The sequence below is a fragment of the Mustela lutreola genome, chromosome 2, assembly GCF_030435805.1.
Source record: "Mustela lutreola isolate mMusLut2 chromosome 2, mMusLut2.pri, whole genome shotgun sequence".
Lineage (NCBI taxonomy): Eukaryota > Metazoa > Chordata > Mammalia > Carnivora > Mustelidae > Mustela > Mustela lutreola.
Window position 1 is genome coordinate 2,488,624 of NC_081291.1, and position 13,078 is coordinate 2,501,701.

Sequence of the window (13,078 nt, forward strand, 5' to 3'; positions counted from 1 at the left end):
AAGGAGCACGTGTGGCTGGGACAGGGGACAGGTGGCGGGAGGCCCTGGGGAAGGGCACCCCGGAACCCAGAGCCCCAGACGGGCCTGGAGAGCAGGGAGCCCCTGGTGCGGGGGGCGCTGGTGGCGCTGGTGGCAGAGGCTCTGGAGCGGCGTGGGGGAGGCACGGGCAGGGGCTGCCGGCTGGGGGCTGCGGGGGTGACTCAGGCTTCCACCCCCGAGGCGGTGGGCCCTGGGTGTGCGTGGCTGAGGGAAGGAAGCACAGGGCCTGGAGGAGACGAGGCCCAGGCCACCAGGAGCAGGTGCGAGCGAGGGGTGGGCAGGTCTGGGCGATCTTGTTCCCCGTTACTGCGATGACATACGCGGAACACAGTTGACCATCTTAATGCGTGCAACTCAGTGATTTTTAGTACGTTCGTGAGGTTGTGCTGCCACCGTCTGTGAACGTTCCCTGACCCCAAAAGCAACCCCGTCCGCCGTCACTCCCCGCTCACCCTCCCAGCCCTCGGCCCCCCGCGAGACCCTTCCCGTCCATGGAGGGGCCTGGTCTGGGCGTGTCACATAAATGGACTCACACCCTGTGTGGCCTCCTGTGTCTGGTTCCCTCCCTGCGCGTCGTGGGCTCGGGGGTCCGTCCCTAGGGCTGTGTGTGGGGGCGCCTTGGTCCTGCTCGTGGCCACAGGACGCTCCCGCACCTGAGGGACCGTGGTCCGTGTGTCCCTCGTGCAGCTGAGGGCTGCGAACCGAGCTGCGGCGTGTGCCCGCAGGTCTAGCTCCGAACATATCCCAAAAGCAGAGAAGGGGCGGCTGGGAATGTGGGGTCCCAGCCAGAGCTCCTGGAAGGGAGCGGCCCGGAGCACCCCCGGTGGGCTGTTCTGAGGCGGCCCGAAGGGGAAGAGGTGGGAGCCCCGTGCCCGGCCCCTGCAGCAGGGCTCACACGGCTCCCTCACTCGTGCCTCCCACCACCTGCCCGCCGGCCTCTGCTGGGGGAGGGGGGAGCGGTCTGGACGGGGACCAGCGCTGGCCAGTACTGTTGCCGGGACACCGAGGGACGCCTTTGTCGCCGTCAACAATGGCCCCACAGGCCTTCTAGGCATGAGCCCCTGGGGACCCAGAGGCAGACATGCAGACCCTGCGTTGGGAGGCTGCCCGGCCCTATGTCCCCCGGGGGACCCTCGAAACAGATTTCCCAGCACCTCTGTTCAGGTGAGTCCCCCCCCACGGCCCCGTGCGCCGCCTCTGCGCCCCAGGCCTCGTGGCATTCAGTCCAGCTTCTCGTGTTGACTCTTCAGTCCAGGCACCTCCGTGTTCAACCCTCGCCCTGCCTCGCCCCGCCTCACCCCGTCCTGACCGCCTGCCCCCGTCTGCCCCGGTACTGCCCTCCCCGCCTGCGGCCAGAGCAGGGTGTGCATGAGCACCACCGGCCGGGGGTCTGCTCTCACAGAACCAGGCCGGGCTTCTGTGACCCAAAACCACCGAGATCGGCTCTCTCCCAGGTCTAGAAGCCGGAGGCCAGAGATCAAGGGGGTCTGCAGGGCTGGTTCCTTCCGGGGCCTGAGGGAGCTGCTCTGGGGGCCTCCCTGTTCTAGCGCCTTTCTGGTTGTCCTCGGCACCCCCTGAGGACAGGTCACCTCAATCTCTGCCCCGGTGTCACATGGCCTTCTCTGTGTCCAGGCTCCCCTTCCAAGGACACCAGGCCGCGCATGAGGGCCAGCTCAGCCCGAGGCCCACAGCTTAGAAACGCTCTGTGCTGAGCTCCCCAGGGGGGTGCTTGAGACCAGGAGGGCATGGATTTGGGGAGCCCTCTCACCCCGGCGGACTGGCTAAGGCACCAAACGGGGAGCTGTGCAGCTGTAGGAAGACCGGGGTGTGCCCCTGGGCCGCCCCGCCACACGTCCATCCTGTGCAGTGCCCGCTCCGGGGTGCGGTGCGGGGGCCGGGGGCACACGTGCGCTCTCTTAAAGGGCAGGAGGCTCTGGATCCTGGACCGAGCAGGCATCGATTGGGGTTTCTTCCAGGTCTGACCTGCTGCTCCCAAAGGCCCACCTCCCACTATCACGGTAGACTGGCAGCCTTGCGTTTCACAAATGCTGAGCATGTCGGGGCTCAGAAGTATACCGGTACTTTGCTAGGACGGGACCCAGGATTGTGGGCGCTTGGCAAAACCAGTGTGTGTCAGGTTCCCAAGACCGATGTTCCAGAACGTTCCACGCTCACCTCACCCTCAGGGAGACACGTGGGTTTCCAGTTTTCCATGATCTCTGGGCCACACAGGGCACAGGTCCAAAGAGCCTGTGGTCAGCAGTGCCCCCAACCGCCAGGGCGAAGGGCCCGCTGGACCCTCTGCAGGGCAGTGGTGCTCCCGGCAGGCCTTCCGGGAGAGGAACGGCCAGTGAGGTTTCTGCCCGACGAAGTCCCTGCGGCTTGAGCAGCTCTGTGGGTGTCTCACTTCTCAGCTTTCCTTCCCGCTTCTGGGGTTTTCCCTGTCATTTTTAACAGTACCACACAGCGACCTGATTTTCAGATTTTATTTCCGAGTTCTCTCCACACCCAGCATGGGGCTCAAACTCACGCCCCCGAGGTTGAGTCGCCCGCTCCCCCGACTGCACCACCAGGCACTCCCATCTCTGCACTGCGGTCCCGTTCCCTACACCGGTCCTGGCTGCCCCAGGGCCTCTGGACACCCACTGGCCCTGGACAGCTGCTGCCTCCCTGGGGAGTCCGTCTTAGTGCACTGCCTAGGACGAGTCTGGCAGCAGAGGCCTCATGCTGTAGGCGCACCCTCCCCCGCCACCCCGGGTCCCTGGGGGGATGGATCAGAAGTGCTGAACAAGGAGAAGGTTTAATGCGGGGGCGGGGGGTGGGGGGGGTTGGAGGGAAGCAGGCCACAGGGCTCCGCGCCCGCACTCCTCTGCCAGCCAGGGCTGTGCACGCCAGCAGTGCGGGGCAGGGGAGGTGCCCAGGCTCAGCCTCTGCTGTCCTCACCCCCACAGCGATGACTATCTGTCCCTGGAGGGTCCCCGCTGGACACCGGCCATCAGGCAGGCAGTGCGCTGGAAGTATGCCCCCATGGGACGCGACGCTGCGGGCCAGCCGTGGTACACCGGCCTGACCAACTCTGAGTCTCGGGAAGCCTGGTACACGCTCCCGCGGGCCCTGGACAGCCCATACCGGGAGGCCTATACCCGCTGGCACGGCTGCCACAGCCACCGGGAGCGAAGCATGCCCTCCGGTGAGTGCTTGGCCCGGCCTGCCCCTCCCAGCCCCAAGGGCAGGGCCAGGGCCACAGATGACCTACCCAGCCCCTTCCCCCTACAGCCTACACCCAGCGCCTCCGGGAGACCTCCTGGTGCGACCCCGTCCTCCTGGCCCAGTACAGGGTCCCCAGCATGCGGTGGGGGAGCGCGCTGTGGACAGACAGACCCTTCCGGGGCAAGGAATACGGTGAGGAGTGGAGGCGGTTGGGGGGACCAAGGCCACCTCGGCTGGGGTTCAGAGTGGCCGGGGACAGGAGGTGACCTGGGTCCTGGCCCCACAGTGGTCACCAGGCACCAGTACCAGACGGAGCCGCCATGGCAGGGGTCTGACTACGTGCCGCTCCTGTCCGCGCCCCAGCGCCCGCGCTACACCACGCAGAACCACAGGCAGTGGGACCTGGAACCCTACTGCCCCTCCACCAACCAGCGGCCCCCACCCATGTACACACCCATCCGCTGATAAAGTTCATGCTGCCCGACGCCACCCTCTGCAGCCTCCCTCCGTGCACCCCTCCACCTTCGGGGACCCTGGGGACCCTGGGCGGTCCAGCCACCAGCCAACACCCCGGTGACCCAAACTTGGGCCAGAGGCAGGCGGACTTCAGGGCGTCTCAGCTGCCCTCTCCCCACTCTGGACTGCGGGGATACAGCTGAGGCCACAGCCCTCACCCACGGGTGGCTCTTTATTCGTGGCCAGCAGTAGCCTGGGCGCAGGGCATGGGACTCGCTCCTCCCCACCCCTGCCTGAGGTTCCCGTCCGGCCCAGGGACCGCACCATGGCCGAGGGGACCTGGCGGCACGTAGGAAACCACAGCCGAGCCCGGGGTGAGGGGTGAGCCAGGCGCGCGCCTGGATCCCAGAGGGCTCACCTCCATGTCTGGGAACCGGACCGTCCCACCCCCCCCCGACCCCCCGCAGCCAGCAAGGGTGGGGGCAGGGACGGGAGGAAGGGCCAGCCCAGAGGGAGCGCCTCCGCGGGGCCTGGGACCGAGTCCCTGTTCACAGGACGGCGACAGCGACAGGCGCGTGTGGCATCAGGGCTGGGCTCCAGGGTCCCCTGCAGAACAAGGGGGCGGGGGTGCAGTCAGTGCGGGGGCGCTGCTGTGGGCCCACCCCGCCAGCCCCTGGTCCCTGGGGGTGGGGCGCAGCTCGGGACTCACAGCTCCGCAGGCGGATGGGCCAGAGGAAGAGGCTGCACAGACAGAGGGTGGCGGCCACGCCTACGCCGCCGGTGGCGGCCACCATCACCCAGCGGTAGAAGCCCATGCAGGCCCTGCAGCAGATCTCCAAGCTGTGGGGCAGGGGAGGGCAGAGGCGGGGGCGTCGCCCTCTGTCAGGACCCTCCAGCATGGACCTGCCGCCCAGCTACTGGGCCACCAGAACCGGGGGAGTCACCCCCGCCCCCGCCCCTACCCACATCTGCCCCTCCTCGCCGGGATCCGGGCCCCATCACCACCACCTGCCGGGACCACCACCGCCCCCGGTGCCCCCGAGGCGCTGCACACCTGCCCCATCCCCTCCGTGCTCCAGCCGCGCGGGCCTTCCCCACACGCTTTCCTCCGACCCCGAGCCCAGTCCTGCCCCAGGACCTTCGTAGGGTGCTTCCTCTGCATTTGCTTGGAACTCCCTGACAGGCCTCAGGTCCAATGTCACCTCCTCAAGGAAGCTTTCCCTGACCTCTTGCCCCAGACAGGCCTCGCCACTGGTTTGGGTCACACGGTTCTGTGCTTACGAAAGTAGCTGGTGTTGCCCCCAGGCCCCTGAGGACAGGGGAACAGATGGGCTATTGTTCCCAGACCCCAGGCTTCTACGAGTCTCCACTCAGTGGTCTAGAACCATCTGGGTCTAGAACTAGGTTCTGAGGGTCTGAGCAGATCCCAGCTTCTGCCCGGCCCTGCCCACTCCCACTGCCCCGGTACAACCGGACGCCGTGTCCCCGGCGTCCAGCAGCTGGCGGGGTGCTCCAGGTCAGGAACAAGTGGGACCCCAGTGTGCAAGCCCCACCCGCGTGCTGTCCTCTGTCCGGGCCAAACCCCCAGACCCGGGGCAGGGCCTGACAGGTGCGCAGCCCCCACACACTATCCCGTGAACAAACGAGCGGCACTCACGAGCAGGGGTACAGGCTCTGGATGGCCATCACGGCCAGCCCGTTGGCCACTTTATCCGAGAAGCTCATGGCCCCGTACACGAAGGCTCCGCTGTGCTGGGGTGCAAGAGCAGGGGCTCAGCATCCGCGGCCCGGACCCCAACCCCTGCCCCACCCCGCCGCTCCGCCTCACCGTGTGGGGGCCGATGAGGTCGGCCGTCATGGCCAGCGAGGTGACGAGGATGGTGGCACAGCCCATGCCCAGCAGCACGGCCGCCGCGTACACGGCCACGCCCAGCCTGTCTGCCAGCGCCACCCAGGCGGCGAAGGCCAGGATCGCCAGGAGCCCCGCAAAGTAGGTCAGCTGTGGGGGCAGCGGGGCCGGCGTCAGAGCCGCCAGTCCGCGTGCTCCTCAGCCGGCCGCCGAGGGGAGGGCGTCCGGCTGGACTGTCCCGCGGTGCCCTCGCTCAGGCCCCGGGGGACCCGGAGGCCCAGGCGCTAACGCCAGGTGCCGCTGAGCCGTTAAAATCAAACACGGTGACGGGCGGCGTTTCTTGGCCACACCGGCCAGCGCTCCACTGCCCCGGGCAGCACCGAGTCCAAGAGCACCACAGCCCCGAGCCATGCGGGAGCCGGACACGGGACAGCCCCGGTCCGGAGCCTGTGCTTCTGGGGCCCCTGCCCCCGCCCGACCTGGCCACTCACGTTCCTCCCGATGCTCCTGTTGACCGGCTTCATGAGGAAGGAGGAGCAGAAGCCGCTGACGTACATCAGCAGCGGGATGGTGGCGATGAACTTCTGCGGGGGCAGAGCAGCGTGAGCTCGGCGGGCTGGGGGACTCGGCGGGGCACGGGGCGCGCTAGACCCAGGCCCGCCCCCCAGCTCACCTTGGGCAGGTTGAGGGAGTAGGTGAGGTACATGGCTATGTAGGTCTGGGACAGGTTCACGATGAGCCTCGTGCTCATGTACAGCAGACCCACCTGCGGCAGGGAAGCCGAGGGCGCGGGTCAGCGGGGATCGGGGGGCCCAGGGAGCCCTGCGGCGGTGCCTGAGCCCCTCGCGGTGACTGCCTGGCCAGCAGGCAGGGCAGACCGTGGCCACCGGAGGACCGTAAAGGGACTGTCTGCCCCCGTGTCCGCCGGCCCCATCCCCGGCCAGCCGCACACCTGATAGAAGGCCGGCTCCCGGAGCCAGTGTTTCCAGAGCAGCAGGGGCCGCGCAGTCGTGGGGGCCAGCAGCGGGCTGTGCTCGTCCGGCGCCTCCGCCAGGGCCCGGCGCCCCTCCCGGGTGCCCAGGTGGAACAGAAGCGAGAACACGGCTCCGACTCCTATCACCAACAGGGAGAGGTTCTGGAGGCCGGGCGGGAGACGGGTCAGTGGCAGCGCTCTCGGCCTGAGCCCCCGGGGTCAGGGCCACGGGGGTGTCCGGCCTGGGCCCCGCTCACCTGGAACACCTGCACGTCTTGGACCCCCAGCTGGTCGGTGACGTCGTGGGCCGCCTCCGTGCTCGGGGAGCCCTGCAGGTGCAGCAGGAGCCAGGCGGCCCCGTACACGGCGATGTTGGCCACCACGGTGAAGGCGTACCTGGCGGGGGCAGGGGAGGCTTCGGCACGGGACCCGGGGCATCTCCGGCTGGCGGAGCATTCATCTCCCAAACACAGGGTGGCCCCAGGAGAGCCCTGGTGGCACGTTATCTGATGACTGACACCAGCCCCACAACTCCACCAGGACAGCCCAGCCGCCCAGGCCAGGGCCACAGAGACTCCAGGAAGACCGGAGACACTCAGAAGCCAGGATTTGGGATTACTGGTTCCCGGACCCTGGGCCTCGACAGGGCTGGGGCTCTGTGGTCTAGAAGTATCTGAGTGTCCCTCCAGGGGCTGGAGGGGTGGGGGCAGAGCCTCTGGATCACATGCCAGGACTCAGTTTCCCTTTCTGAAAGTGAGCACAAGACCCCAGAGATCAAAGTGAAGAGGCTTCAAGGCTGGCGGGAAAGCGTGCCCTGGAGCCCGGTCTCGGCACCACCGCCCCGCCAGCTGGGGCCCGAGGGCTGTCACTGGCCCCGCCGGGCTGTGCCTGTGCCGTAATGCAGAACCCAGGGGCAGGGCTGAGAGGAAGCCAGGCCGGGCAGCACGGGCCCAGCGGGCCGCCATGGGGGCGGCAAGGCCCCTCGTGAAGATGCCACCACGACCAGAGCCGCAGAGCACACGTAGCAGGCACCCCTCCCCCAGGGCCTCTCCTGGAGCTCCAGCCGTCCGTGCGAGACCTTCCGGAACTGGACCCACTCTTCCCCGTCCCTACCGCACACCGTCCCGCAGGGGACACTCTGCTCAAGCCTGCAAGGGGGTCTGTGACGATTGCCAGGAGGATTAAAGACGGTACTCCACGTGAAGGACCCAGAAATGCGCCTGTACACAGCCAGCACTCCATAAATGCTCCTAGGTTCTCTCCAGGAGAACTTCCTGTCTGTGCCTCAAGCAAGGCAACGGACTGACCCTCTCCATGCCAGGCAAGCAGAATTCTAAGATGACCCTGGTCCCTCCCAGTCCAACCCCTCCCCACAGGAGGGGACCTGTGAATACAGGTAGAGGTAAAGGGATTCTACAGCTCACGTTAAAGGAGGTGGTCCTGGGTGAGCCAGACCTCATCAGGAGATCCTTAGGACCGCTGAGACCCCAGCCCTAACGGGTGCCCTGATGGGAGCCCCCAGACAGACCAGGCAGCATCAGACTTGGGTTTCTGCTCTGGTCATGCCTCAGGGTCACAAGATCGAGCCCCGTGTCGGGCTCTGCGTCTCTGCCCCTCCCCCCACCCTCTAATAAATCTTGGAAAAAAGAAAATACAGCTGATCTGAGCCAGATTCATAACCCACAGAAACCACGAGCTGCACGGGCACGCTGTCTAAGGCCGCCAGCTTGGGGCCATGCATTACTGTGGCAACAGCTGATCAACACACCACCCGGCAGGCCCGGGAGCTGGGGCGGAGCTGGGGTGCACCATCCTGGGGCCCCCGCGGCTGAGCCCAAGCACGGAAGGGCTGGGCGGAGGCCGTACCTGAGGGCCGTGAGCTCCACCTTCTCGTGGTCACTGGTGGCGAGCTCCGGGATGAGGCTGAGGTGGGCGATCTGCGTGGCCGCCCAGCCGAACTGGAAGACCACCACGAAGGGCCCATAGTAGAGGAGGGCGGCCCACTCCGGCGTGGTGGCCGCGCAGCCCAGGCACGGGCTGAAGATGAAGGGGAAGGAAAGCAGGACACAGATGGTGCCTGTGGGTGGGCGGAGGGAGGGGGACGTCACACTCCAGGACCTCACCGGTGAGGACCCTCCCACGGTCACAGGGGGGGCGGGGTGAGAGGCCACGGTTCCCGTGACAAATGAGGAAACTGAGGCAGAGAGTCCTGGGGCGGCCCCAAGGTCACGCAGCCCAAGAGGACAGGGGGGCCCCCAGTGTCTGACGTGGAAACTGAGGCACACCGCGGGCCGTCCTGTTCCCGAGGTCACGTGCTCCCAAGTACAAGGCAGGGCCAGGATCTATGAAAAGACAAGAACGGGGCATCCCCCTGCCAGCATCAGCGTCCCCAGGGTGCTGCCTTGGTGACAGGTGGGGACACGGAAGCACAGAGCACCTGTGGGGTCCCCTGGCGCGCTGCCCGCCACAAATACCAGGGACGCCACAAACACGCCGTCTATGCGTGCACCTTCTCTTCCGTCCTCCCGCCGGGACCTCCGCCCGCCCCCAGCTCCTGCCAAGCGTCCCACCGCGCTCCAGGCAGTCAGGAGGCCAGGTGACGCTGGGTCAGGCTACGGTGGACCCTGCCCTTCCCGAGCCCCAGTGTCTACCAGCTCATGGGGGCGGGGGTTCTCTTCCTGGAAAAACCCGGTATCTCAGAAGAAGCCCGCCCGCCCGAGTCTGTGGGGGCGGCCAACAGGCCCTGCACGACCCGCCCCTCCACCCCCACCCCTGCTCCAGCCACACAGGTTCAGTCCTGCCCCAGGGCCTTTGCACCAGCTATGCGTCCTCTGTTCCCTCGCATCCTTGCAGGCTTCAGGACCCAACCCAAATGCAACCCCCTCAGAAAAGCCCTCCCTGACCACCGCAGTCCCCAGCAGTCCCCTCCCTGTGCTGACACAGTCTGGACATGGCTTTCTTCTCACATGCCTTAGCATACACAGGCACTCTTTTGTCTCCACTTGCTTCCTGCCTGCCTCCCCCACCAGATGGGCGCCGGGAGGGTGGGCAGTTGGTCTCCCGAGGTCACTTCTGGGGCCCAGGCCACCAGCACAGAGCCTGGTGCCTACCTTTTGGACAAGTGAATGATTATACTAGTGTCGTCCACTTACAGGCCCAAGAGGTGGGTGTTACTATTCTCCCCACTTTCCAGATGGGGACACAGGTTCAGTGTGTGAGGCCCTGGGCCCTGAGCCATGCTCCTCCCTCTGCCGGGCCAGGCCCAGCTCGGCACGCCCCCCCATTCCCTCCGGGGCTGGCAGCTGACCTTCCCTCCTCCCTCCAGGCTCTGGACCTCATGCCCCAGACCTTACAGCCGCCTCCATCGTCCTGGGATGGAGAAATGAAAGCAAAAGCACCCTTCCTCACGATTTCCCTGGAACTGGAGCCTGGGAGGAGCGTCCTGAGTTCATGTCTGGACGCCCCAGGGGCCGCCTCGGGGCCAGGCACAAACTATGTAGACTCTGATCAGAAGAATGTGCTGCTCTGGCCAGAATCCACCCCAAAGCTGGCCAGGCCAGGTTAACCATTGCCTGGCCAGGGGACCTCGGGCAAGCGACTGTGCCTCCCTGGGCTGCAGTTCCCAGAAAGTATGGACGTTGAAATACCCGCCTCCCAAAGCCAGCATGAGAACCAAGGGTTACCGTAGAAAAGCGGGAACTCCTATGGCTCTCGGCCACTTCCTGCCTCAGCAGCTTCCTTCTAAGCTGGGCTAGGTCACACTTACACAGCTGTTTCAACAGGCTGGCATGCCCCCCCCCACACGCTCCTACACTCCTACTCATCCTTCAAAACCCCAAAGCTAATGTCCTCTTCCTCAGACCTCCACTTCTCCTTTGTGAAACCCACTCCAGCCACACGCTCCAGCCCAGATCCCACAGGAAAATCCATGTGTGGCTCTAAGGGTCCTCTCTGGGCTAGAGCAGGGGAGCCCAGAGAGTCTGCTAAGGGGGAAAGTGAACCCATAGACTTGGGAGCAAAAGAAAGATGTGGGCCCTGTTTCCAAGATGATTTTCACTCAAGCCACCTCATCAGGCCAAGAGGGGCTGCCCCAGCTTCCTCTCTCCACAGATCCTCCTGCAGCTCCCCACATGCTCCCCCCGAGGTGGAGACAGGGTGCAGTGGAGGTCTTGGAGGCCAGTAGGGGCCCCTTTCCCCCAGGCCTGTTTTACAAAAACACGGAAGCCTTCAGTTCTTTATTTACAAGGGTGCCTATCTCCTCCCTCTGCTGGGGACTCGGATTCTCCCTGAGGGGTCAGGCGGACCCTCCCAAGGATGAGAGAGGCACACCATCAGGCCTGGGGGCACGGGCAGTGTCCGCAGCCCCACTCCCTTCCCACAGCTGGCTGCATCCCCTCAGGGGCGGTCGGTCAGTCTCCCCCGCCCAGCCCAGGGAAAAGACTGCCTGGTTCTCTCACCTATCAGGCCGTGGAGCTATCCTGTCTGTGTGTCCATGAGTTTATCTATTATGAGCAAAAGTGCCCTGAGGACTGGGCCCAGCTCTGTAAGTCATCCCCACATCAGCCCAAAGGGGGGCAGCTTTCACATCTGTTTTTCCAGAGGAGGTGATCGCCAGGCTCTCTCTCCCGGCTTCCCTCCCTGGCGGCTACAGTCTCAAGGGACCCGGTGCCCAAGAAACCTGACATCCGGCCACTTGGAAGTCCACCGCACCTTTGCTAAAACGCCCTCTGCCCCCCCGCCCCCCACCGCGAGCCCAGAGCGGATCACTGCCTCTCCAGTCTCTGCCCCCATCAGTCACCCCTCCGACCTTCTAGAAAGCTGCTACCCAAAATTCACAGGACTGGGCAGGATTCCGAGACCTGCTTCCCAAAATGCCCAGCTGGCCCTGGACGCCAGGATGCGGCAGGCACTCCTGCCAGCGAGAGAATGGCAGAGAAAGTGGCTGGGGCTCATCTCCCGGCCCAGGATCCGTGGCGGCAGAGAAGGGGCGCTGGGAGGCAGGCCTTATCAAGGGTGCACACTGGGCAGGACACCCTGGCTCCCGGGGCACCTGCCTCCTCCCCGCAGCAGCGGAGGTGTTCTGGCGGCTCCCCCAGAACACGGGTTGACCCTGTTAGCTTCGCAGATCCCACCCCTCAGCCAGACACACGGAGACCCCTGCCTCTTGGGTCTTACCTGGCCCCCAAGCCTGGGCTCTCTAGCGCAGCACCCCTGAACCGCCCAAGCACCGGGTTGCCTGTGATGGAGCCCAGGGCGGGCAGGAGGGCACTGGAGACACGGGCAGGCTGACGGCGGGGGGGCTCCAAGCCGCCTTCCCCTCACTCAGAGCAGTCCTGGGTGGTCACCCACACAGACATACGGAAAAGCCCAGCCGGACCAGGCCAACTGACAGCGGGGGCACCAGCAGTCATACCCAATCCAGAGAGGGCTCGGGATGCCCAGGGGAGTCAGACAGAAAAACAAAGGGAAGTGCCACTGGAAGGTCACATGAGTGGTCAGGTGGCAGACAGAAGGAGTCCAGCGCCGGTAAGCAGACAGATGGAGGAGGTCAAGCATGGGGCAATAGAAAGGCACAGAGCAGCGGAACAGGGAGGTTCAGGCAGTAGGGCCGGCAGGCAGGCAGAGGCGGGGGCAAGGGCAGGCAGGCAAAAGGGGAACGCGAAGGCCCCGGGGGGGCAGGCAGTCGGAGAGGGGAGGCTCAAGCCTGGGGTCAGGCGGTCGCAGGGAGGAGGCTCGGCCGCGACTTACCGACCAGATGCCAGGCCTTTCGGGGGCCGCAGCGGACGCAGCGGCCGGCGGCGCGGTCGGCCTCGTAGCCCACGAGCGGCGTGCACAGCCCGTCGGCCACCTGGCCGAGCAGCAGCAGCAGGCCGGCGCCGCGCGAGCTGTAGGCGCGCACCGAGTGCAGGTAGAGCAGCAGGTACGTGAACCACATGGACGCGCACAGGTCGTTGAGGAAGTGGCCCACAGCGTAGCTCAGCCGCGCGGCCAGCGACAGGGACTGCGGCGGCGCCCCCGCTCCGGCCGCCAGGGGCCCCGGGCCCATGGCCGCGCTCCGCACCCGGGCCGGGCGGCCTGGCGCGCGACAGACGGACCCCGGCGCGCGAGCCGACCGCGCCCGCCTGTCCCCGCGCCACCGCCCAAGCCCGCCCGGCCGAGCGCGCCTGCGGCCGCCGGGCCGCGAACCTAAAATAAGGCCCGGGCGGGGCGGGGCGGGGAAAGCTGGCGGCCGCCTCCACCAATCGGGGCCGCGCACCGGGGCCCGAGAGCCAATAATAGGGCTGTGGGCGTGGCCTCGGCGTCCCGCGCTGGCGGGATGAGACGGTCCTAGCGCCCGACGGCTCCCCTTGGCGTTAGCGGGACCCTCACGAGCTGGCGGGCGACGCAAGGGCGCCCACACCCAGACTCCTGCCTTCGGGCGCGCGTCACCCCGGCCGGCCTGCAGCTTTATGGGGCCTACTCTGTGGACGGGGGAGGACGAGGTGGGCTGGGGGCTTGCGGGGTGGGCTGGGGGCGGAGGGGATGGGGGGGATTTCCGAGCCCGAGCTGCC

General features: G+C 66.5%; 2 protein-coding genes across 3 annotated transcripts; one reads left to right on the top strand and one right to left on the bottom strand.

The window, feature by feature from the left end:
* Positions 1-991: 991 nt before the first annotated feature.
* On the top strand, positions 992-3,738 carry TEKTIP1 (tektin bundle interacting protein 1). 2 transcript variants are annotated; one of them, XM_059159454.1, is made up of 4 exons: positions 992-1,203; positions 2,991-3,229; positions 3,316-3,441; positions 3,536-3,738. In XM_059159454.1, exons 1-4 carry the CDS (start codon positions 1,121-1,123, stop codon positions 3,712-3,714), a joined length of 627 nt encoding a protein of 208 aa, XP_059015437.1. In that variant the 5' UTR covers positions 992-1,120; the 3' UTR covers positions 3,715-3,738. The 2 variants fall into 2 exon arrangements, with proteins under 2 accessions (XP_059015437.1, XP_059015436.1); XM_059159453.1 differs by having other exon boundaries at positions 1,008-1,203; positions 2,991-3,738.
* On the bottom strand, positions 2,512-12,692 carry MFSD12 (major facilitator superfamily domain containing 12). The gene is made up of 10 exons (XM_059159452.1): positions 12,276-12,692; positions 8,394-8,604; positions 6,785-6,923; positions 6,507-6,689; positions 6,228-6,320; positions 6,046-6,138; positions 5,534-5,704; positions 5,363-5,457; positions 4,415-4,545; positions 2,512-4,311 (listed from the first exon to the last, which is right to left on the bottom strand). The coding sequence occupies exons 1-10, from the start codon at positions 12,571-12,573 to the stop codon at positions 4,289-4,291; spliced, it is 1,437 nt and encodes a 478-aa protein (XP_059015435.1). The 5' UTR covers positions 12,574-12,692; the 3' UTR covers positions 2,512-4,288.
* Between the last annotated feature and the right edge of the window lie 386 nt (positions 12,693-13,078).